At 44.7% G+C, this 21942-nt stretch overlaps 2 protein-coding genes across 12 annotated transcripts in view; one reads left to right on the top strand and one right to left on the bottom strand.

Moving 5' to 3' along the window:
* The window catches only part of GLYR1 (glyoxylate reductase 1 homolog), a 35693-nt gene extending 34670 nt beyond the window's left edge, over nt 1–1023 (bottom strand). For 6 of the 8 annotated variants that reach the window (XR_014306134.1, XR_014306135.1, XM_082713151.1 and 3 more), the window contains exon 1: nt 891–1023. Coding sequence is in view for 4 of the 8 variants with exons in the window: in XM_082713151.1 (XP_082569277.1) it covers nt 891–928 (38 nt within the window). In the remaining 4 variants the exon portion in view is untranslated. Of the gene's footprint in view, nt 1–861 lie in introns of all 8 variants that reach the window. The other 2 variants (XM_082713153.1, XM_082713154.1) reach the window with 2 other exon arrangements.
* Nucleotides 1024–1684: 661 nt separating this feature from the next.
* The window catches only part of UBN1 (ubinuclein 1), a 37432-nt gene continuing 17174 nt past the window's right edge, over nt 1685–21942 (top strand). For 3 of the 4 annotated variants that reach the window (XM_082713078.1, XM_082713077.1, XM_082713076.1), the window contains exons 1-10: nt 1685–1823; nt 6367–6654; nt 10501–10587; nt 11154–11249; nt 11598–11732; nt 12429–12532; nt 13250–13688; nt 20033–20103; nt 21374–21503; nt 21680–21798. In XM_082713078.1, the coding sequence (XP_082569204.1) occupies nt 6406–6654; nt 10501–10587; nt 11154–11249; nt 11598–11732; nt 12429–12532; nt 13250–13688; nt 20033–20103; nt 21374–21503; nt 21680–21798 (1430 nt within the window). In that variant the 5' untranslated portion in view covers nt 1685–1823; nt 6367–6405. The remainder of the gene's footprint in view (nt 1824–6366; nt 6655–10500; nt 10588–11153; nt 11250–11597; nt 11733–12428; nt 12533–13249; nt 13689–20032; nt 20104–21373; nt 21504–21679; nt 21799–21942) is intronic. The other variant, XM_082713079.1, reaches the window with a different exon arrangement.

Raw genomic sequence — 21942 nt, 5'->3', positions numbered from 1 at the left:
TTTGGCGTCCACAGCTGGGCCCAAGAGGCCCAAACTCTTCAGAAAGGAAATACAGAAGTGCATAAAGTATGTGCATTCTTTGGGTGACAGGGAATACAGAACAACAAAACCAATCAAGAGTCCACTTGTATAGAGCCTCCCCGGGACGGGGGTTGGAGGGTAGTTTGCTCTGTAAACACAGACTTCCCCTTACAAAGTCTGGTTTAATTCACGAGCCCGGCTTTGACAAATGCTAATGGAAACCTTCCTCTGGGTCGAAAAGTGAGCTACGTCGCTCCAGGAAAGCGGCGACGGTCAGTCTTGGTTCGGGCGGTTGTCTGGGACACAGAAGCAGACCACAAGAGGCACCCAAGAAGGCACTGGTCACTGCCAAGCCTTCAGCTGTAAAGGAGAAGTCCCCCTTCCATTTCTTCACGGGGCAGCGCCAGCAGTCCGGTTTCGACACCCCCAGCCAAGCAGCCCGCACAGGTCGTTTCCATTTCAACGCGAGTTTTGACGGGCTTGCCCAGGCGAGATGGCCCGCCGGCTCCCCGACTCTCCCGCTTTCTGAGGAGCCTCAGCAAGACCCCAAGGACCCGGCGTCCGCGGGAGCTGTGCGGCGCCAGAGACTCCCTTCACGGTGGCCGCCGGCGTGCAGGTGCGGAGCGAAGCCCTCCCCTAGGCGGCCCTGGGGTTCAGAGCCCAGCCCGCCGCGGCCACTCTCGGCCTCAGTCCCCCGGGGCCGGGCTGCCCCTTCCGCCCGGCGTAGCTCCCAGCGCCGGCCCCTCATCTCGCCCTCTCTCCGCAGCCTGGAGCGCATAGAAAGAAAGCTCTGGAGCTGTCCGCGAACCCCGCGCCCAGTGGGGGAGCTCCCCAGCGCACCTCGCTTAGCCCTGGCCGCCCGGACTCACCACACCAAATCGCCGAGCCGCAGACTCACAGCCGCCATCTTACCACCCAACCACCGCCGACGCACGGGCCGCCGGGAACATCAGGTCGCCCCGGCGCCGCCCATTGGAGTGCGCCCGGCCACGTGACGAGGGCCGGCTGTCATCGGCCACGCCGCTGCCCTGACGTCACCGCGCCCGCAGGGGTTCATTGGCTAGCGGAGCTGCACGTGACCCGGGCGCCGCGGTCTCGGCGCGCCGGAGCCCCGAGTCTTCCCGGCTCCTTCCCCCTCCCTCCGGCTCGTGACAACGAAGCGCCCGCGGTCCGAGGCGGCGGAGGTGGCGGCGACGGTGCGGCCGTTCGAGTGCGCGACGGAGCTAGCCCTGCGGCCCGCCCCGCCCCTGGGCTCTGGCCTCCAGCCCCCTCCCGTCGGCGCTTCCGTTACGGCCGTTAGTCCCGCGCGGGGGCCGGCCGTGTCGCCACACCGGGAGCTGCCCTGACGGACCTCGGCGCGGCCTGGAAGCCTGCCTCCGCCCGCGCCCGGGGCCCGCGCCCGGCGGGCTCTGCGTGGCCTCGCCCGGGGGGCGGACGGGTCCTTCGGTGCGCGCTAACGGCCGGCGTCCGGGGATCGGCTCGGAGCCCGCGTTCGCCGCCTCAAGTTCTCCCGGGGCGCCAGTTGCAGCCCCCCCGAGGTCCCGAGCTGCTCGACCGACGTGGAGCCGGCGTCTCTCCGCTTCCTCCGGGGCCGGGGCGGCGGCACGGCCGGCGAGGCTCCCCCGGGCGCGTGGGGACCCGGCCATGGGCCGCGTCGCGGGTTGGCCGCCCGCCGGGAGGCATGGCTCGGGGGCCGGCCGCTAGCAGCGCCGCAGCCCGGGCGCCCGGGCCGGCATGAGGACGGCCGCGGGGGGACGAGTGCGGCCCTCGGGGCCGTAGCCTGCGTCGCGCCGGGGACAAAGGTGCGTGTCTTTGTCGGGACCGGGCTCTATCGTACATCTCGTTGTAGTTTGACACTTTTGGAGAAGTTGGGAGCTGGCTGTTGTCACAACAGGAAGGCAGATGCTCGCGTGGTTTCAGTACGTGAAAACCAAGGCGTTGAATGGGGAACTGTTCACAGCAGTTCAGCACAGGGTCCAAGCACCCGGGTGGAAAATAACAGCTTTTGAAAAGGTCCCAGTCCCTCTTGCAGACTCCACATAGTTTACGTGTCAACTTAGAGTTTTTCTTGAGTCGCCCTCTTGCTTGGAAAGGTGGCGGATCCTCACGCCTCTCCAGTAGGTGTTTTCGTTATAGAGAGACTTTGGTTGTAAGAGTGTTTTGTTTGCTTGTTTAGTGCGTTGGCTTGTCCGAAGCTTGGTTTTTCTTGGAGTTCAGTTTCCCTTAAGTACCGGCAGTTAGTTTTAGGAGCTGTCATTTACTGTTCTATATTATCTTAAGGGCAAACCAGTTATTGAAAACACATTTAGGATTCCAGGAAATGATTTCATAAAATTCAACACGTTCTTAATTTGAAAACTCTTTAATTTTTGAGCAGTTGAAGGATATTTTAATGGTTTGATTAAACTATATGAATTTTAAATCAACATCACATTGGACCTAGAGGCATTTCCATGAGAGTCAGAACATGGCAAAGAATATATGTTTAATATTATTCTGGAAGTTCTAGCCAATGCAATAAGACATGAAACAAAAATAGAGACATTTCTGAAAGAAGAAAAAATTCTCATTTGCAGAAATGACAGGGCGGCCTGTGGTGGAGGGGGGAAGGGAAAGCCATTAAATGAGTTAAGTAAGGAGACTAATTACAAAGTCATCATACAAAATTAAGTTTTTCTGTTTCACTGATAATCAGTTTGAAAATACAACATTTGGGGCACCTGTGTGGCTCAGTCATTAAGCGTCTGCCTTCGGCTCAGGGCGTGGTCCCAGGCTCCTGGGATCAAGCCCAGAGTCCCACTCGCCGCTTCTTAGGAAGCCTGCTTCTCCCTCTCCCACTCCCCTGACTTGTGTTCCCTCTCTCCCTCCCTCTGTCAAAAAAAAAAAAAAAAAAAAAAAAAAAAGGATGTATGATGAAAAAAAAGTGTAATTCCTGGGAATAAACCAAGATGCAAAAGAAGGCTAGTGTTTCTTGGATGAGGTTTTTGGGGAGTGATGTTTTTGTGTGTACAGTACTGTGCTTTTATTTAGAGTGATGTTCAATTTGTTAAAATTGAGTATTTAAATATTTAGTTTTTCTTAAGCCTTTTAAGTTTCACTCCCAAATCTTTTTTCTTTAAAAGATTTTTATTTATTTTGAAAGAGAGGAAAAGGGAAGGGGAAGAGGTGGAGGGAGGAAAAAAAGGGGAAAGAATCCCAAGCAGACTCCTTGCTGAGCCATATATGGGGCTTGATCTCACAACCCGAGATCATGACCTGAGCCCAAACCAAGTGTTGGACACGGAACCAGCTGAGCCACCCGGGTGCCCCCCCCCCTTTTTACTTTACTTATAAATCTAAGAGTAGTTATATAAAAATAAAAATATTTGACTCCTGACAAAGCTTCAATTAAGGTACAGTTCAAAAGATTATGTTCCACTAAACAATTTTTTTGCAAATGTTAACTACCCTTAAAAGTTTAAACTGCATTTAAAGTTTTTGTTTTTTCAGTAGGTCTATGCCCCAGCGTGGAACCCAAAGCCAGGCTTGAACTCATGGCTCTGAGATCAAGACCTGAGCTAGATAAAAGAGCCCAGTGCTTAACCAACTGAGCCACTCAAGCACTCCTACATTTAAAGTTTTATATGCCTATTCTTTGAAATACTTCAAACTTCTGAAATGGTGCATTTATAAGCCTAATGGTAAAATCTTTCCAAAGACATAACTCTTGTAATGTCTTTTTTTCTGATAGGTGTAGAATTAGGTTTAAATGAACACTTTGATACTTCTATTAACCATTTCAGATTAAAATTGTAAGTCCAATAAGTCAATCATTATTATGTCTGATTTTCTTAAATGTTTCAAATAACTTCGTAACAAGTAGCAAGCACTTACGGTGATTATAAAATTTAATCCCAAATCTAATTACTAAGTGTTAATATGTTACAGGTTTGATTTACTTTATTCTTTGGTCTTATTTGTAAAGTCATACAACTGAGAGAAGTTTTACCATCCAGGTGAATGAAGTTGCAATGTCTAACATTAGGACCATGCTAAGGGTACTTTTTAAAAATTACTGCTTGCAGGCATCTGGGTGGCTCAGTTGTTGAAGTGTCTGCCTTGGGCTCAGGTCATGATCCCAGCATCCTGGGATTGAGCCTCATTTCCCCATATTGAGCTCCCTGCTCAACGGGGAGCCTGCTTCTCTCCTCTCCAGCCCCCTCTGCTTGTTCTCTGTCATAAATAAGTGAAATCCTAAAAAGAAAAATTACTGTCTGGACAAGGACAGGAACCTGGTTGCCCCTTCCAGGGTGAATGTCCTATATTTCATTTGTTAACTTGCATGTTCCCTTCTTATAGTGAGACCTTGCCCGCTTGTGTCAGTGGGGGGCCTTTAAGCATCAGCTTTCAGCTGTGATTTATTTTCACAACCCAGGGCATCGTGAATGTCCTGGGGCCCTTAAAAGGTTTTTTTAGGGGAGTTTTCCCCCAACATTTTAGTTCATGATGGTTTTTTGCACTACTAATCTATTTTGCTGCTAATTACTTTGCTGCCTACTTAGGATTATTCTAACTCTTCATTTTTAGATATTTTACTCCCTGATCTTAGCAATCAGAATTTTTGGTCATAGTAGAAAAAAAGTGAACATTACGTATATAGTAAACATTCTTACATGTCGATATATGTGACATGCGTAAATCTTCTTGAATTAGTTTCTACTAATCATTCACTACTGTCAAAATACAGTGAACTTTTTTTTGGAATATGTCAAAATAATTCTAAAGTTGACCTGGGAAATAATAAACAGGCTTGAATAACTATATTTAAAAGAATAATAAGGATGAATTTTTGATTAGAGATATTAAAATACAACATAGAAACTTCAAAACAGTATAGTTTTGGTTAAACAGTGTCTACATATACTAGATTAACAGGTTACATTTTAGTAACAGATCTTAAGATGTCTAATGCATTACTCTATAACAGAAGCCAAGTCAGCAGGGAAAAGAAAGGTTAGGGATTGATGCTGGGAAGAAGCCAAGTTCGAGTACCTTGTGAAAACTAAGTTAAAATTTCCTTTATATCTCAGTTTAATCTTAAAACAGTAACAAAGCAGAAAAATGTAGTTTTAAGTGGTATGACAGGCATTGTATATATCAAAATTTATGGATTTATAAGAATTGTAAAAAGTTACGATTTTTAAAAATTATTTTTATTAATATATAATGTATTATTTGCCCTAGGGGTACAGGTCTGTGATTTATCAGGCTTACACATTTCACGGCACTCACCATAGCACATATCCTCCCCAATGTCCAACACCCAGCCACCCTCTCCCTGCCCCCACCCTCTTCTGGCAACCCTCAGTTTGTTTTGTGAGATTAAGAGCCGCTTATGATTTGTCTCCCTCCCAGTCCCATCTTGTTTCATAAAAAGCTGTGATTTTTTTTTCAACCATTTCCTTAATGCTGGATATTGAGGTGGTTTTTTAAAATCATTTTTCTTGTATAAACAAGGCTACAGTAAATATTTTTATTTAGTGGCATTGTAGAAAGTTCACACTAGAGTGTGTTTTAAAAAGCTGGACATATATACTATAGATGATACCTGAAGCACCACACAAAAACTGTGTGGATGTGTGTGTGTGTGTGTGTGTGTGTTTGGATATTTCCGTAAACCCTTGGTATTCTGAGCTTTACTATCTATTTTGACCATTTCCAAGCAACTTTGAAGGTCTTTGGCATGTGATAGTTTTTCATTTTGCTGAGGCCAAGTTTTGGGTGGAGAGGCAGGTGTGTTAGGAAATGAGCCGAGCCACAGTCCTCTTGAGACACTGTTTTTTTACGTATCCAGAAGAGGCAGTACCTTCTGTGATCTGCTGAAAACTTTCTCATTGTAAAGATAGGCCCTAAATGTAAGTGCAGTGCTGGTGATAAAAATATAGAGATCTTAAGAAAGAGATTATTCTCAGCCAGAAAAAAAAAGTGTCGGATAAATTAAATGAAAAATACTGTTCTCTAGTGGTATTTGCAGTTTTGAGGATTCTTTAAGGCCCTATCAGAATGGATTCTCTAACATCAAAGAACTATTGGCTAGGCATAGAAAAAAAGACTAGAAAGAAGTATGCTGAACACTATCTCTCAATGATAGGATTTGGGGTGATTTACGTTTACATTTAAAAATGGTATATTTAAGATGAATAGTATTGAAGAAGAAAGAAGCAGTGAGTGGTAATAAAGATCAACTTAACAAAGGATTCTTCTTGACAAAGAAATTCTTTTAAGCTTGAATCTGAGTAGCTGAACAGGAAAAATCACCATTTTTATCATCTTGGTTTGACCTGGCCCTTCTTTTAATGTTAACAGAAGCCATGCAGTGACACCCGCTAAGACTTGTTGGTAGCCATGTCGGAGCCCCACAGGGTCCAGTTCACCTCTCTCCCAGGTTCTCTGAATCCTGCATTTTTGAAGAAATCCCGGAAAGAGGAGGTTGGGGGAACAGAACAGCATCAGGACTCTGAGCCGGCTGCAGCAGCTGTTCGGATTACACTCACCCTCTTCGAGCCGGATCACAAGCGCTGTCCAGAGTTCTTCTACCCGGAGCTGGTGAAGAACATACGAGGGAAGGTCAAAGGCCTTCAACCCGCAGACAAGGTACACCCCAGCAGCCTCAGTCTCAGTCTGTGGATAAGTGCATGGCACCTCCTGTGCAAAAGGGACTTCTGAAGGGTGGAAGCAAGACTAGAAAGGCTCTGGCTATCCCAAGATCATGGCAGTCCAAAGCAGTCACAAGGTGTGCTGGTTTTGCCACTGGCAGGAGAGGATAGAATTCTTTCTAGAACCATTCTCCTGATTTATGCTAGAAAGAACACTGTGCATCCAAGGCTAATATGAATTATGGCTAATAAGAAACAATGAAGCTTTTCACGCCAAGGTTATACGTGTTATGTGTAAAGGTGAGCAGTTCCTGGCTGTTCCAGTCCTGGAATTTGGTGCTGGACATTTTTCTTTTCCAATGGAATCTCACTCTGGTTCGTGTAAGGCGCAGACGAGAAAAGACCCTGACAGCTCATCTCTTCTGAACAGTGAGATTCTGGATAGTTTCTTTTCCTGGATGGATGGAGACCTGTTTTTATGGGATTTTTTTTTTTTTTAATACATTTTGTTTGTCAGAATTGGGTCGTAGCCTTTAGGTCTTTTGAGAATCAGTTTGATTTCTTAAATGTTTTTTAAAATGACCTATTTATTTTCCCGGCAGGTTTGTTTTGTTCAGTATGGAACTTCTCAAGGAAGTTCCTCAAGCTCAGAGGAAGAGAGTAGTATAAAAGCCCCCATGTACCCATCACCACCTTTAGCTATTACTGATGTTTTGATAATTAACATTGTAAAATTAAAAAAAATACCATTTGCTGTATTAAATACATAAGAAAAGTGCATATATGATAAATTAACAGGTTGATGCATTTTCACAAGCTCAATATACCCATGTATCCTGTGCCTGGATTATAAAATATAATATTTTCCAGGACACCAGAAATCCTCTTCCTGCTCTTCCAAAATACTACACAGGCCCACTGCTCTAATTTGGAGTATTTTGGTCACTAGAGTGGCTCTTAGTAAAATGAGGATCAGCCTGGTACCTGGCTTACAGGGTGCTTGAGGGTAGAACAAGATCACGTATTTTTTGCTGCATATATTTTTTGGCAGCATAACTCAGTGGCCTGTGCTCCTTTATTTTTAATTCACTCTTGTGCTGAAATCCCGGAAAGAGGAGGTGAGTGCCTTAGGTTAGGAGGATTATCTTTTCTTTGCTCAGGTTAAAATGTGTTTCCCTGATTAAGATCTGATTAACTGAAGGGAAGCCAGTAAGTTTCTGCGAAGGGTCAACCTGTTATATGAGGGCTTTGGGCAGAATAAGAAAAAATAATTTCAAATCCATTTATGATTTCTTTTCCAAACTTGGAATGGGATCATCTTCCTTGAGAGGAAGAGACAGTAGCAGGGATCGGTTGAGGTCTTTATTTATGGGTTTAACTGAAATTAGAACTCTAGTACTCTGATTCCATCTTTTTGAGGGATCCAGATATTCTCCATAGCAGAAAAATGTATGGAGCATACACAGCTTTGGATTCAGTTTCAGGGGATTCATTCCTGGCCCTCAGGTTCAGAACTCCTGAATCTTTGTGTCTACTCTGGTTTTCAAAGTATTATGTAATCTGATGGATTCATGTATTAATTCAGTTAGTGTATGTGTATGTATATATATATATATATATATATATTTTTTTTTTAAGATTTTATTTATTTATTTGACAGAGATCATTAGTAGGCGAAGAGGCAGGCAGAGAGGAGGAAGCACTATCCCCGCTGAGAAGAGAGCCCAATTCGGGGCTCAATCCAAGGACCCTGGGATCATGACCCGAGCTGAAGGCAGAGGCCTTAACCCAATGAACCACCCACGCACGTATACACACATACACACACACACACACACACACACACATATATATTTTTATTTTATTTAAGATTTTATTTGACACAGACCCAGCGAGAGAAGGAACACAAGCAGGGGGAGTGGGAGAGGGAGAAGCAGGCTTCCCACTGAGCATAGAGGCTGATGCAGGGCTCAGTCCCAGAACCCTGGGATCATGACCTGAGCTGAACGGAGACGCTCAACAACTCAGCCACCCAGGTACCCCAGCATATATTTCTTATAAAGGCACTGGGCAAGATGCTGAAGACTATATAAAGGTGGAGAAGCCACTATCCCAGCCTCAAAGGAGCTTTCAGTCTTGTAGATACTTTAGAATTAAGCCAACACAGGTAACAGGAGTTACAATGTGGCAGTTGCTAAGTCTTATGTAAAAACAAACCCTGCAGGGCTTGGACAACAGAGAGCTTACATTCCGAAGCTGTGGGTGGACAGAGGTGGACCTTCATGCACACAAAAGTAGTCCTTTTTGGAAAACTACTGGTTGCAAGATGTGAGAGAGTATGCATTGTATCCAGTATTTCTCTAGATTGGTGGAAGTTCTTTAAATTACTTAGAGTGCTTGAGTTATATGTGATCATTGTAGAAAACATAAGAAGGTACAGATGAGGGGCGCCTGGGCGGCTCAGTGGGTTAAAGCCTCTGCCTTCGGCTCATGTCATGATCTCAGGGTCTTGGGATCGAGCCCCGTGTCAGGCTCTCTGCTCAGCAGGGAGCCTGCTTCCCTCTCTCTCTCTCTGCCTGCCTCTGTGCCTACTTGTGATCTCTGTCTGTCAAATAAATAAAATCTTAAAAAAAAAAAAAAAAAAGAAGGTACAGATGAGTGTATGTTTTAAAGAACACTCACTTGTGGCACTTATATGTACATTCCACAGTATCTCATTTAACTGGTCCTCGTGAGTGGGTGGGATTCTAGTGGGCAGGGATGGGAGGGTCTTAAGACGGGCATCCAGTCTTTAGTGATTTTTGTCTACTTAAATGTATTCTGTTTAGGAGTCTTTTGTTAAAATTAAGGTTCCTTGCCAAAGAAACTTAAAGTCCAACTCTGGAAAATTTACTTGATGAGAAAAATGGAAAACTACTTTCATGGAGTAGAAATAAAACTGGAAAACCATATGAAAATATTGGGAGTGGGTACTGACATTGGGAGGAAAGATAAGATTGTTGATCCATCAAGATAAGCTTCTAGGCAGAGGGAATGCTATGAACCTGGTTATGACTATTTTTTGTTTGTTTTGTTTTGACTATTGATAGCAGTGAGGGAAGTGCACGTTCATACCACTCTACTAAGAAATACAGCAGAATAGCTCTCCAGGACTTGTACTACTTTCAGTGGGTTCTTAACCTTTTTGAGCTCTTGACTGCTTTGGAAGTCAGTGAAGCCTATGGACCATCTTAGAGTACTGTTTTTAAATGTGTGGAATAGTTTTTAGGGTTAAAAAGGAAACGAACTGGGGGTGCCTGGGTGGCTCAGTTCATTAAGCAACTGCCTTCAGGTCAGGTCATGATCCTGGAGTCCCAAGATTGAGTCCCACATTGGGCTCCCTGCTCAACAGGGAGTCTACTTCTCCAGCTCTGATCTCTCCTCTCATGCTCTTGCCCGCGCGCTCTCTCTCTCTCATTCTCTCATATAAATAAATAAAATCTTCAAAAAAAAAAAAAAAACAAAAAAACAAAGGAAACCAACTCTATTGGAACAGTTCTATACAGGTTGAGCATCCCTAACTAAATGCCCTTTGCCATATTTGGAGCCCTCTAGGACATAGTGCTTTGGTGGGCACTTGTAGGCATTTAGTTAAGTTTTGTTGAATTATGTGAATGGAAACTTTATTTCCTTTAGCAACTAAGGTAAACACTGTTGGGAGAGTAGCATGTTTTTATCTTGTCTTTTTTGAAAAAGCTGTTTTCATTATGCAGTTCATGGGTATCGAGTAGTCAGTGCAGGTATTATGAATAGGATTGTGGGAATTTTTTGTGACTCTTATTTTTGTGGAATGGTCTCTTTACAGAAGAAAGATCTCTCAGATCCTTTCAATGATGAAGAAAAGGAAAGGCATAAAGTGGAGGCCCTTGCCCGGAAATTTGAAGAAAAATATGTAAGATTCCTCTCTTGGGCAACAAAACAACCTTGTTGAGTGGGAGAGGTTTCCAGACATTTTTATGTTCCTTTAGTGGATTATCATCTAAACAAGTATAGAGGTTGGAGAGAACAAAATGCAATTATTAGATAAATGCATTAAGGTACAGAAAATGCATGTGGCAGGCAGTGGTGTGTGAAGCTAAATGGATAAATAAGCAAGAAGGGCCTTTTATTCCTAGAATTTATGCTTAGAATAAATGTTTTGATACAAAGCATAAAAGCCATTTAGTTCCTTCTTCTGTTTTAGGTCATTTTATGCAGATACAAATCTGTTCTTTTTAGAAGGTCTTCAAGGGAATGGGGTTTGGAGTGGGTGTAGGGGTGTGTGTGTGTGACTGCTTCACTGATTTTACAACCTTTAGTCACTAGTTGATGGAATTCAAGGCAACAGTTAATTCTGTGTATCAAAGAAAGTGTGTGGCCTTAGACTTAAACATTTCTTGTTAAGAGGGTGGGCCTCATGCTATGTGTTTTTACTACAGTTACACATGGAAAAAGCATATAACCTATTTTAAATTTTAGGGTGGAAAGAAACGTAGAAAAGATAGGATACAGGACCTGATTGACATGGGATATGGTTATGACGAATCTGACTCCTTCATTGATAATTCTGAGGCGGTAAGTCCTTACTGAAAATGCCCCTGGAATCATGACATCCTAGTTTCTACTGATGATGGCCTGGAGGTGGAGGTTGGGTTGGTGTGGGCATGCCCTCAGTGTGAAGAAAAGACCGCCCTGGTGTGGGAGGAAGTGACAGGTTTGATCAGGCCATGTTTCCCTCACTGAAAATGTTGACTAGATTTGTCCAAACGCCTTTGAGCTTGGACATCCGTGGTTGACCAGAAGCAGGTCTTGTCTGAAAAGTCACAGAAGAACACAGTCATATCTGCTCTACCAAGACCCACTCTGTACCTTTGGACTAGAGTACCAAAACTCGGAGCTGACTGTTTGTTTTCCCCCCTTCAGTATGATGAGCTTGTTCCAGCTTCTTTGACTACAAAGTATGGAGGATTTTACATTAACTCGGGAACCCTGCAGTTTAGACAAGCATCCGAATCTGAGGATGACTTCATTAAAGAAAAGAAGAAGAAATCTCCAAAGGTTAGAACGATACTTGCTTTTGGATTTCAGAAGTGCTTTTCTTGTATGACTATAAGATCAGTAGGTGACTTGCCAAAATGCTGGTTTAGGTTGGCTCAGGAGCTTGGTGGAAAGGCATGAGCTGTGCCGAGGCTGACAGGTCACTTCTCACACCTCTACTGTGGCGAGGTGCCATGAACCTGGAGGTGTCCATGCCTGTGTCCGAGTAGGCTCAGCAGAGATTTGTTTCTTGAGGTGGTCTCAGGGCGGGGACTTAAGGCAGTCAAGGGTGTGGAGTGAGGGGAGTTTGCACCAGCCTTGCTGTGTCTCTTCTGTGGACATGTAGAGGACTTCAGTTCCCAGGGCTGTCACCCCACCAAAAAAAAGTTAGCCTTAAGATAAATCTGCCCACCACTGCCTGTGTGTTTCAAATAAGAGGTAGGGCCCATATACAGCTTACTTGAACTAGAAAAGTTTCAGGCTACAGAATGGCCTCTTGCCTCAGCCCTGGGTGCTTCCAGGAGACACTGTCAGTGGGAATGCTGTGTTGACCTGTTGCAGGTCCGTGGTCCAGGGACTGATCTGAAAGCTGTTGCTCATGAAGGCAATAAGACAGCTCTCAGGGTGTCCCCTGGGCGGAGCAAGGCCAGTGCTGTGTAGTGCACTTGCTCCCTGAGTTAGGGAGCTGTGTAACTGTGCCTTGTCTTTAATTCTCAGAAGCGGAAGTTGAAGGAAGGTGGTGAGAAGATAAAGAAGAAGAAAAAAGATGACACTTATGACAAGGAGAAGAAATCGAAAAAGTCCAAGTTTTCCAAAGCCGGGTGAGAGGCAGCAGCTTCTTTGCTAGGATAAAATCTGACCTGTTAGGGCAGGACACCTGGGAGCTGACGCGCCCTCCTCCTCACAGCTTCAGAAGAGGCAGCAGGGCCTGGCCTTCCGTTCCCTCTCATGCCTCCTGCAGTGCCCTTCTGGGCAGTCGGTGCTCTCACATCTCTGTGTGTCAGACACTGGAGTTCTCTCTGTCCCTCTGTCAGTGTTGGCAGCTATTTCTGTCACTGTGGGACTGCTGATGTTTCTTGTTCTCTTGGGCTCCCCTCCTCTGCCCCAGTTCTCCTTCCGTCTCTGCCATTTCCTTTGTCTTCTGTGGTCTCCTGCTTTCTTCACCTCACTTGGTCTCACCCCAGCTGCCCTTCAAGTTGCTGCTGCTCTCTGCTGCTCCTGCTTTTTCCCGCTAAATACTTTTCTTGCCGCCCACCCCTTTTTTTTGCAACCTTTTATTTCAGCCTGGCAGTGGTTTTTAAAAACACATCGGATATTTAGCAGTCTGTGACACTGTTTTGCTAACCTGTATTAAATCTCAAGCTTTGGTCCCAGCAAGAAGGAGCTTCATATGCCAAGAGGAGGGAGGAGGAGTAACAGGGTGGCCTTGTGACTGAGGTTCCTGGAGACAGTTGCGCTGGGAGCAGGGGCAGTCTCTCATGAATTTCCCTTCAGAGCTGTACTGCAACTCTTGTAACCAATTTCCTCCTTGCTTGCAGCTTCACAGCCCTCAATGCCAGTAAGGAGAAGAAGAAAAAGAAATATTCTGGGGCTTTGAGTGTGAAAGAGATGCTAAAGAAATTTCAGAAGGAGAAAGAGGCTCAGAGAAAGAGGGACGAAGACCATAAGCCTGTAGCGGTCTCGTCGGCAGAAGCTCAGGGCCTGCGGGAATTGGAGGGCACCTCTGACCCCTTGCTCTCGCTCTTTGGCTCCACTTCTGACAACGACTTGCTCCAGGCAGCCACTGCCATGGACTCGCTGACTGATTTGGACTTGGAGCAGCTGCTCAGTGAGTCTCCAGAAGGAAGCCCTTTCCGTGATATGGATGATGAGAGCGATTCCCTTGGGGTGGGACTGGACCAGGAATTCAGGCAGCCCTCTTCCCTCCCTGAAGGCCTGCCTGCACCCCTGGAGAAGCGCGTTAAGGAGCTGGCTCAGGTATGGTGACACAGAGTGGCCGGGCTTTCCTGGAAGCGGTTTGGGCAGATTGACGCTGGTTCTGCACCACATGAAGCTCCCTGCCCATAGCAGCCCTTAGTGAATTGGCAGCTTTGGTGTAAGCTTTTCCAAGCTCTCTTCTCCTCCCAAGGGAGGAACCCACGTAAGCTCTGCCCATCAGACATCACTTTTAGGCCTTTTGTGGTTCTTCCAGAGCTGGAAAATTTGCTTTCTTCTGGGGGGAATTTCTGTCTTTCCATTTCCTGCCTATCAGTTCCTTCCCTGCGGTTATCTCTCCTTTGGTGCAATAATAGACTGACGCTGATGTTGGCAGCAGGCAGCTGAGGCACAGATCGGTCATTTTAGTAATCTTTTGAATGTTTTCAAAATTCACAAAAGCTTGCAGATGAATGTTACCCACAGAGAGTATGTGCTTAGTTGCCACTGGGTTTCAGTTGCTCCTTGGGCTTGCCTGTCGTCACCATTAGGTAGTGATTACAGGAATGCCTAAGGTTCACGTGATAGATAAAAGGAGCTGAACCTTAGTAATGTCCGTGAACCATTGAAAACAGTGATAGTCTTAGGGCTATAGCAGCCGATGGCCATTGGGAATGGATTTCTAGAGTGCTAAGAATTGTCACTTTGGTAATGTATTACTAACCATAAACCAAGCATAGGTCATTAGTTACGATGACTTTTAATTAAAAGAACGTTTTACCTTGGGCATCATGACTTATAATGCAACTCTTGCGGCATTCATAGTCTGTAGCTTAAATCTTAAGCCAGTGATTCTCACAGGATTTCAGAATCACTGTTAATCGTAATCTCTCTTGTGTTTTAGGGAAGGGTAAAATGTTAACCAGTGCTACAAATGATTTTCTTGTTTCCAAAAAATATTTAAGCACAACATACAAAGTAAAGCAAATGTCTTACTTGGATTTCTTGTGCTTCCTTGTTAGCCTGTGTGCAGTATTCTGTTTGAATGTGATGACTTAAATGAATTGTGCCGTGTCAGGGATTCAGAGTATATCTTAATAGGACATTAAGTTGGAAGTAGTTGAATCTGAACTTGGCATGTTTGAGCATACTGTTCTGTGTTTGCTCTCAGAATTTGTTTAAAAATGTTCTTCTCAATCCTCCAGTTTGTAATCAAATTGTTTTGTAGCTTCTGAAAGTCTTGTTAAGCAAGTTGAGTGAGATATATGTGGCAGTAGTCAGTCATTTCTTGAGAGAAAAGTCAAAACCATTCTTGGATTTGTCCCTATCCCCACCGTAGGTAGTATTCTAGTCTGATAACTTAGACTCATTATTTCAGTTTCTTGGGAAAGATGGACCAGTGCAATGGAAACAGAGTGGCTTAACATGCAACAGCATTGGGTTGTGATTCAAGAAAGCCTCGCTTTCTGGAGTCCACTGGATGGACCCTGAGCAAGCTGTCCTTCCTCAGCGATTGCCAGGTTATCTCTTGGGACAATGGAGACAGGGTTCTGGATCCCGTAGATAAGGTAGGCTTGGGTTTTGGTGGGAAGGTGGTGACCAGGACAAGTTGACATACTGAAATGAAAATATAGTGTTCATATGTGAAATTGATACTTTAGTCATCACCTGGCCCTTCTACTATAACAGTGTTAAGAAACTTTGGGAAATGGGGTAGAAAGTATCATTCTGCCAATCTGAAAACTATTTTCAATTTGCTTATTCCTTTCTAGCTTCTGTGTATGTTTTTATGCAGTTGTAATTATAGTTGTGAATAATTGTTTCCTGCTTTCTTCACTTAATAAATATTATTGTAAAGCCCTCATCACTTCTGATGGTTGCATGGAAAAGAAGGCTTATTTTTAGAAAATTATTTAATGCCATTCCAAAGATGCTCAGGTGCTCCGTTACCACCAGGGCCTTTGCTTGGGTACTTGGAGCCTCCTGCATGTGTGCACAAGTGCTCTAAACCCAGATCTCACTGAGCATCTGCTGGGAAAGCTATTCTTCCCAGTAGAAAAAAGCCTATGTACACAAAAACTGCATACAATTCCAAAAGCCACCCATGGTATTTGGATCCTTAATAAGGAGCCCTGTCCTCAATCTTGAACTGGACATTGCATTTTTAAAATTTAAATTAAACTTGATGTAAATAACTCTAACATTAGTAGTGTTATGTGTTTCTCACTTTATTTTTCACTCCCCTTACTATCTTTTATACTCTTTTATTTTTATAAGATTGTTTACATTTAAAATTTTTGCCCTGGGTAATAAATACATCAGTTTCTACTGTTGTCTAGAAAACTGCCCAAATCTTAGGGCTTCAAAGAATAGTTCGTTGCTCCTGACTCTGGGTGACCGGGCAGTTCCTCTTCTGGCCCTGCCTGGCTTACTCTTGTGGCTACATTCAGCTGACAAGTTGGCCAGGTGCTGGGACGGCTGGGATGGCCAAGATGACCAGAGCAGCTGGCCTTTCCCTCCTCTGATCTTTCATCCTGGGTTTCTCCAGGGTATGGCAGTTTCAGGGCAACATTTCAAGAGAATGAAGGTGGAAGCTGCAAGGCCTGTAAGATGTAGCCATAGAAGGTGTGTGTTCGCATCCCTTCTCCCACTCTGTTGGTAAAGCAAGTCACAGGAGCAAACCAGGTTGGAGGGTTGGGAAATTAGAGGCCACCTCCCCGCGGCAGAATGCATGTACTGGGAGGGAAGGGATCTGAGGTCCTCTTTGCCATCTATCACAGTCTCATAAACCGATTCTAATCTGGTATGTATCCGTTCCTTAGGAATTCATCTTTGCTGTGGGAAGCGAGAATTAAATTTACCTTCTAACTAGACATGATGCCTAAAACTTTGAACAAAATCTATTTGAAAACTTAAATATGTTAAATAGGAACCCTAAGAAGGCTGCCCTGGTGGATGCCCAAGCAATGGTCACTGTTTTCTTATGTTAGCCTGTTTTTCATTTCCTATTCCCTTGTATTGTGCATTTTTATGGGCCCCAAGAAATCCAGTGATTTGATTTGATGGCCTTACCCTGTCTGCACTTAATATGCTTTGATTGTGCCTTTTGTCTTCTTTGTTAGAAAGGTCAGAAGTGTCGTGTCCCCCTTCTCCCCACCCACCCACCCCAGAGTACTTGTCTTGATGTAGTTTGGCAGCTAGTCAGCCTGGTCCATACAGATGATCCAGGTCTATTGACTCAAGCATAAAATGGGAACAACGCTGAGGAAAGAAAAGAAACAGAAACCCCATGCCGCCCACCCCTCTAATCTACCTGCTCACAGCTTACCCTCCTATAGACTTAGAACTCCTACATCACAAATCCAGGGAGACCTGAATCCAAGGAGAAAAAGGTAGAAAAAAACCAAAACAAAACAACTAACTTGTTTGATCTTTTCTAAAAAGAAAATCATACCAGCAAAAACAGGTACAGTATATAAGATTCTGATTTAGGTGCTAAGAGGCTGCAAGTGGCTTTTCTTCTAATTAAAACAGCTCATTAAAGGGCTGTTGGAGTTATTATAAATCAGCATGATTGGGCTGTTTGGTTTAACTTCATTTCCTAATTTAGGATTGACCAACCTGTACAACTCCATAAGCAAGGGTGTCTCTTCTTAGGGTTGAGGAGCCTCACTTATTTCCGGAAGACTGTCAGATAAAAATCTGTTCTTTTAATTAGATTTATTTTAAAAACAGAACACTTGAGGGGCACCTGCGTGGCTAGTCGGTTGTGTCCGACTCTTGGTTTTGGCTCAGGTCCTGATCTCAGGGTTGTGAGATTGAGCCCCTCATCAGGCTCCACGCTCAGCTGGGAGTCTGCTTCTTTCCCTCTGCATCTGCCCTTCTCCCTCCCTGCTCACGTGCTCTCTGTCTCTTTCCCTCTCTGTCTCTCTCCCTCTCTGTCTCTCAAAATACTTTAAAAAAAATAAATATATAGCACGTGACTAATTATCTCCGTATAAAACCAGAACCTCAGAGATAATTGTCTACACAATTCAAAAGGCATCAGAAAAAAATCTTCTTAAGAAGTTTATTGCCAGAAAACCTCTGACACATTGGAGGAACTGGCTGATATCTAAAAATAAAATTCAAATGGAAACCCAGGCTTGTTGATAGGTCTTACAAACAGTGGGGCATTTGAAATACATGTTAAAGTAATTAGATTGAATTAATATGGAAGTGCTTCTGGATCTTGTAGCTAGCATTGTGTAAGCTTAAGTAAGAGAATGACCCAGATTTATTCTCTCTCAAACTAAAATCACTCTCCGTATATTAGAAGTGCCGAGAATTCTGAATCCTTCTGAGACTGTAAGAAATTGGCAGGGGAATGAATGGATTAAAAGTCACACCCTTTATTTCATTTCCATCCAGCCATTTCACCCTTTTTCATCCTGGGCCTTTGTACTTCCCTCCCTCCCTCCAGGGTCTGCAGAAGCTTGAGTTTTGCGTCTCCTCTGGTTCCTCTGGTTGCATTCTTTAAATAATACCTGTTTTTCCTTCATGCGTTCACTCAGGCAACATTTACTAAACTCTGTTATGTGATAGGCAGCTGTGGGAAATATATTGACAAGTAAGATTCATTCATGTTCTCCGTGAGCTTGTTCTGTAAGTGGACCAGTAGATGTGTGAACACCTGGCTGTAGGACAGAGCAGAATGAGGTAAGCTCTGTGATGTTTGGGTGGCCAAGCAGATGGTCAGGTGAACAGCCAGCTTTGAGGAGGTAAGACAGAAGCACCTGAAGATATATATGAATCAGACTGGAGGCAACAGACTTGGCCAGGGCCAGTGGTGAGATGGTCTTATAGGGAGCCAGGACATAGAGCTAAGGATGGACAAGGAGTTGTTAAGTTGGATGGAATGGGAACCCGCTGGAGTGGCTGGCTGGGGCCAGGTCCTGGAAAGTCATAAATGGCACATAAAGGAGTTTGGATTTGATGCTGGGTTTGGAGAGAGCTACCTGAGGGTTTTAAAGAGGGGAGTGGAAGGATTTCAGGAGGATGGAGTATCATTATTAGAAGTAGGAAACACAGAAGGAGGAGCAGAAGCTAGTGGGTTTGGTTTTGGGTGAGTGTCTATACCAGAGGATCATCGATTCACAGAAGTCATTGGAAATTCTAATCCAGAGCTTAGAGGAAAGGGTATAGGGCTAGAGATTTAGATTTGAGAGATCTGCATGCATTGTGTTACTTCAAAGCTGTGAAGAAGATATTAGGAGAAGGTAGTTTTGGTAGACCTTTGGGCTCCATCTCTAAGGAGTTTTAATGGAGAAGACAGGGAGCAGAGGTAGGAAGAAGACACAGAGGGAAGGCAGATGGGGTGATAGGAAGGTGGAGGTTGGTTCTCAGTGCCTGGAGGGGTTGATCAGGATTGTTTTAGACAATCCTCTTATTGCCCTGGTTTGTGGTCATTATTCTATATCAATCCTGATTTTAGATACTTTATTTTTGCCTAATGCCTTTGGACCAGCAACTCTTGGGTTAGATCAGCAGTTCTCAGTCCCCTCTGCATGTTAGAGTTACGGGGCTCCTTTTGAAGAAGCAGATGCCTGGGCCTCATCCCCAGAGATTCTGATGTGGTTGGTCTAGGGTGGGGAAAGCCACCAGGTAATTCCAATATGCAGCTGAGTATGAGAACCAGTGGTTCAGACTTCTGCCAGGATTGCTTTCCTGACTTCTGCACTCAGTGCCCTGACTGCCTGTCCTGGCTGCCATCCAGGGTGCTAACTGTGTTCTCATGGGAAGCAAAAGACTGTATAGTAGCCTGCTCTGCTACTTGTATCAATAGGTAGGAAGGTGTGTTAGTAGTTCAGATGGTCTGGGTAATAGAGTTTGTGATACACTGTAACTAGATTGTGAATTTCCCAAGAATTACAATGTCCTTAAATGCTAAAGTAGCACTTTATTATTATTTAGGGGTGAGGGGAATAAAGGTCTTTGGATTTTGTGGTTTTGTGGAGGTTCGTAATTGTTTTTATACTGTAGACGTATGGAAATAGCAACTCACAGTTGAGGCGACAAGACTGCCAGTCACTGGGGTTAACTAGCTGGTCGAATCCAATGCATCATGATTGCTTTGGCTCTGTACATGTTCTTTTATGTGGCTGTCTTTTCAAGTCCTGGGAAGAATGGACAGTTCATAGATGCTTTTGCATAGATGCTTTGGAAAAAAGCATTTGAAAAAGCTGGATATACCAATTGTGGAGTATATAGCCATCATAGGTAAACTTAATCTGGGATTAGGACTGAGTAGTGAGGATTTTATCAAATTGGCAGGTGTTCTGTAGGGACTGACTGGTCTTGTGCCTGCGGGCATGTGTGGTCGTGTGGCGAAAGTGCACTAACGGATGTTACTGTCTGCTGTGAACCAGGCTGCCAGAGCTGCTGAAGGAGAGAGCAGACAGAAGTTCTTCACCCAAGATGTTAATGGCACCCTCTTAGAGTGAGTATCTTTTGTTTCCGGGCATCTGCTCTTACCATGCCTGGCTTGAGCAGGCTAGGGGAGATGAGCACTGATTGAAGTACATTAACGATAACCACTTATGAGAGGGGGAAAAAATGGGTTTTATTGTTTATTCTTTTTTTAAAAGGGGGTTGGGTGCACCAAATATTTATCTCCAAGAAATGATAGACCTTACTGACCTTAGGCAACAGGTATTATTAGAACACTTGTTTAATATTCATGGCCAGTTGCAAGAGGATTTCCTGGCAAGTATGAGATGAGAGAGAGAAGTGTTGCTTTGACTGTCTTTGAGAATCCAGAAAAATAAGAGATAACTTGGTGTAGCCACAGGAGCCTGCTCTCCCAGGATCATTCTCCTCTCGCTGTCTTTTCTCCCAAGGCCTGGCTATGTAAATATCATCCCTTGGCACTTCTCCCAGGTGCCTGAGTCTCTGAGATGTTGCACATGTATGAATTATATTAAAAAGCAAAAAAAACCCTGCACATAGAAATCCAAACCGAGTTCTTGGTATCCGGCCTTCCAGCTCTGCTGGCTTCTCTCTCTGCACTGCATTATTTAGCAGAGGAAGCTTCTTGCTCAACAACTGAGGATTTTGCACATGTAAGAACAGTTGTTAAGGCTTGGGAATGTTCTAGCAAATGACCAGGATGGGGATTGGCCTCCTGGGTCAGGAAGCCTGGGCTGTAGGGAACACCTGAGGGTCAGCACACATGAGAGGTTTGTGTCAACAGTAGCCTGCTGGGGCATGCCAAATACAAAGAGCTCAAAGGATTGAAGACAAATACTTTTTCTGCTTATTTGGATGGGGACACTGGAGGGGTGAGGATTTTCCTGACCTTATTAGGGATAATACTGGGGAAAAAAGGAAACACTTTTGGAAAGTATTTCCTGTCTACAGCAAGTAACCCAATCACTTTCATTTTGAAAGCTCTTGTGTTCTTTTTGTTTGTGAAATTTAGTACTTCAGAGCTTGTTCTCTCAGTTTCTGTTTTCCTGACTGCCTTTGAGATGGTCTTGTCTTTGACCTGAGGGCCTTGGCCCTCTGTACCTAGCCAAGTTCGTCAGGTGTGGGACTTGTGATTTGGTGACTCCTGGGGATCTTTTGCACTGGTCACTCAGTTACATTGTGTGACCGAGAGCGTAAGGTTTGATCTGTTGTTGGCTCCCCCTCTCTGCAGTAGGGTGACCTCATGATGCGAGGAGCTCCAGTGAGCTGCGGGCTCTTGATGACTCTGTTCTGTTCTTCAGCATAGAGGTGCAAACTCGGGAGCTGAGTAGCCAAATCCGTTCTGGGGTGTATGCCTACCTTGCTTCATTCCTGCCCTGCAGCAAGGACACCCTGGTCAAACGTGCTCGGAAACTTCACCTCTATGAACAGGTGGGTAACTGTGGAGTGGAGTCCCTTGGCTTCAGGGCCCAGCAGAGAGGGTGACTGAGTCTTCACAGATGCCACATCTGCTGTTGTCCTGCCTTCATGCAGTTATTCCAGTAGTGTATCCTCAGTATAAGAAGTGATGCGTAAACCAGTCTTATAAAATGTCCTCCTCTCTGCAGGGAGGGCGTCTGAAGGAGCCTCTCCAGAAGCTTAAGGAAGCCATTGGAAGGGCAATGCCAGAGCAGATGGCCAAGTACCAGGATGAATGCCAGGCACACACACAAGCCAAGGTCGCTAAGTAAGTGTGTCTCATGGCACTCACATGACATCATCCTCTTGCCTCCTCTCTTTCTTTCTTTCTTTCTTTTCTCCCCCATGATTACATTTGTGAATGAGACTCTTGGCTCTTCTGCAGCATTTTCCCCTTGTCTTGGAAGCCTGG

The sequence above is a fragment of the Mustela nivalis genome, assembly GCF_964662115.1.
Source record: "Mustela nivalis genome assembly, chromosome: 19".
NCBI classification, from domain to species: domain Eukaryota; kingdom Metazoa; phylum Chordata; class Mammalia; order Carnivora; family Mustelidae; genus Mustela; species Mustela nivalis.
The sequence above is the reverse complement of the archived record's forward strand: the minus strand, read 5'-3'. Positions and strand labels throughout refer to the sequence as shown.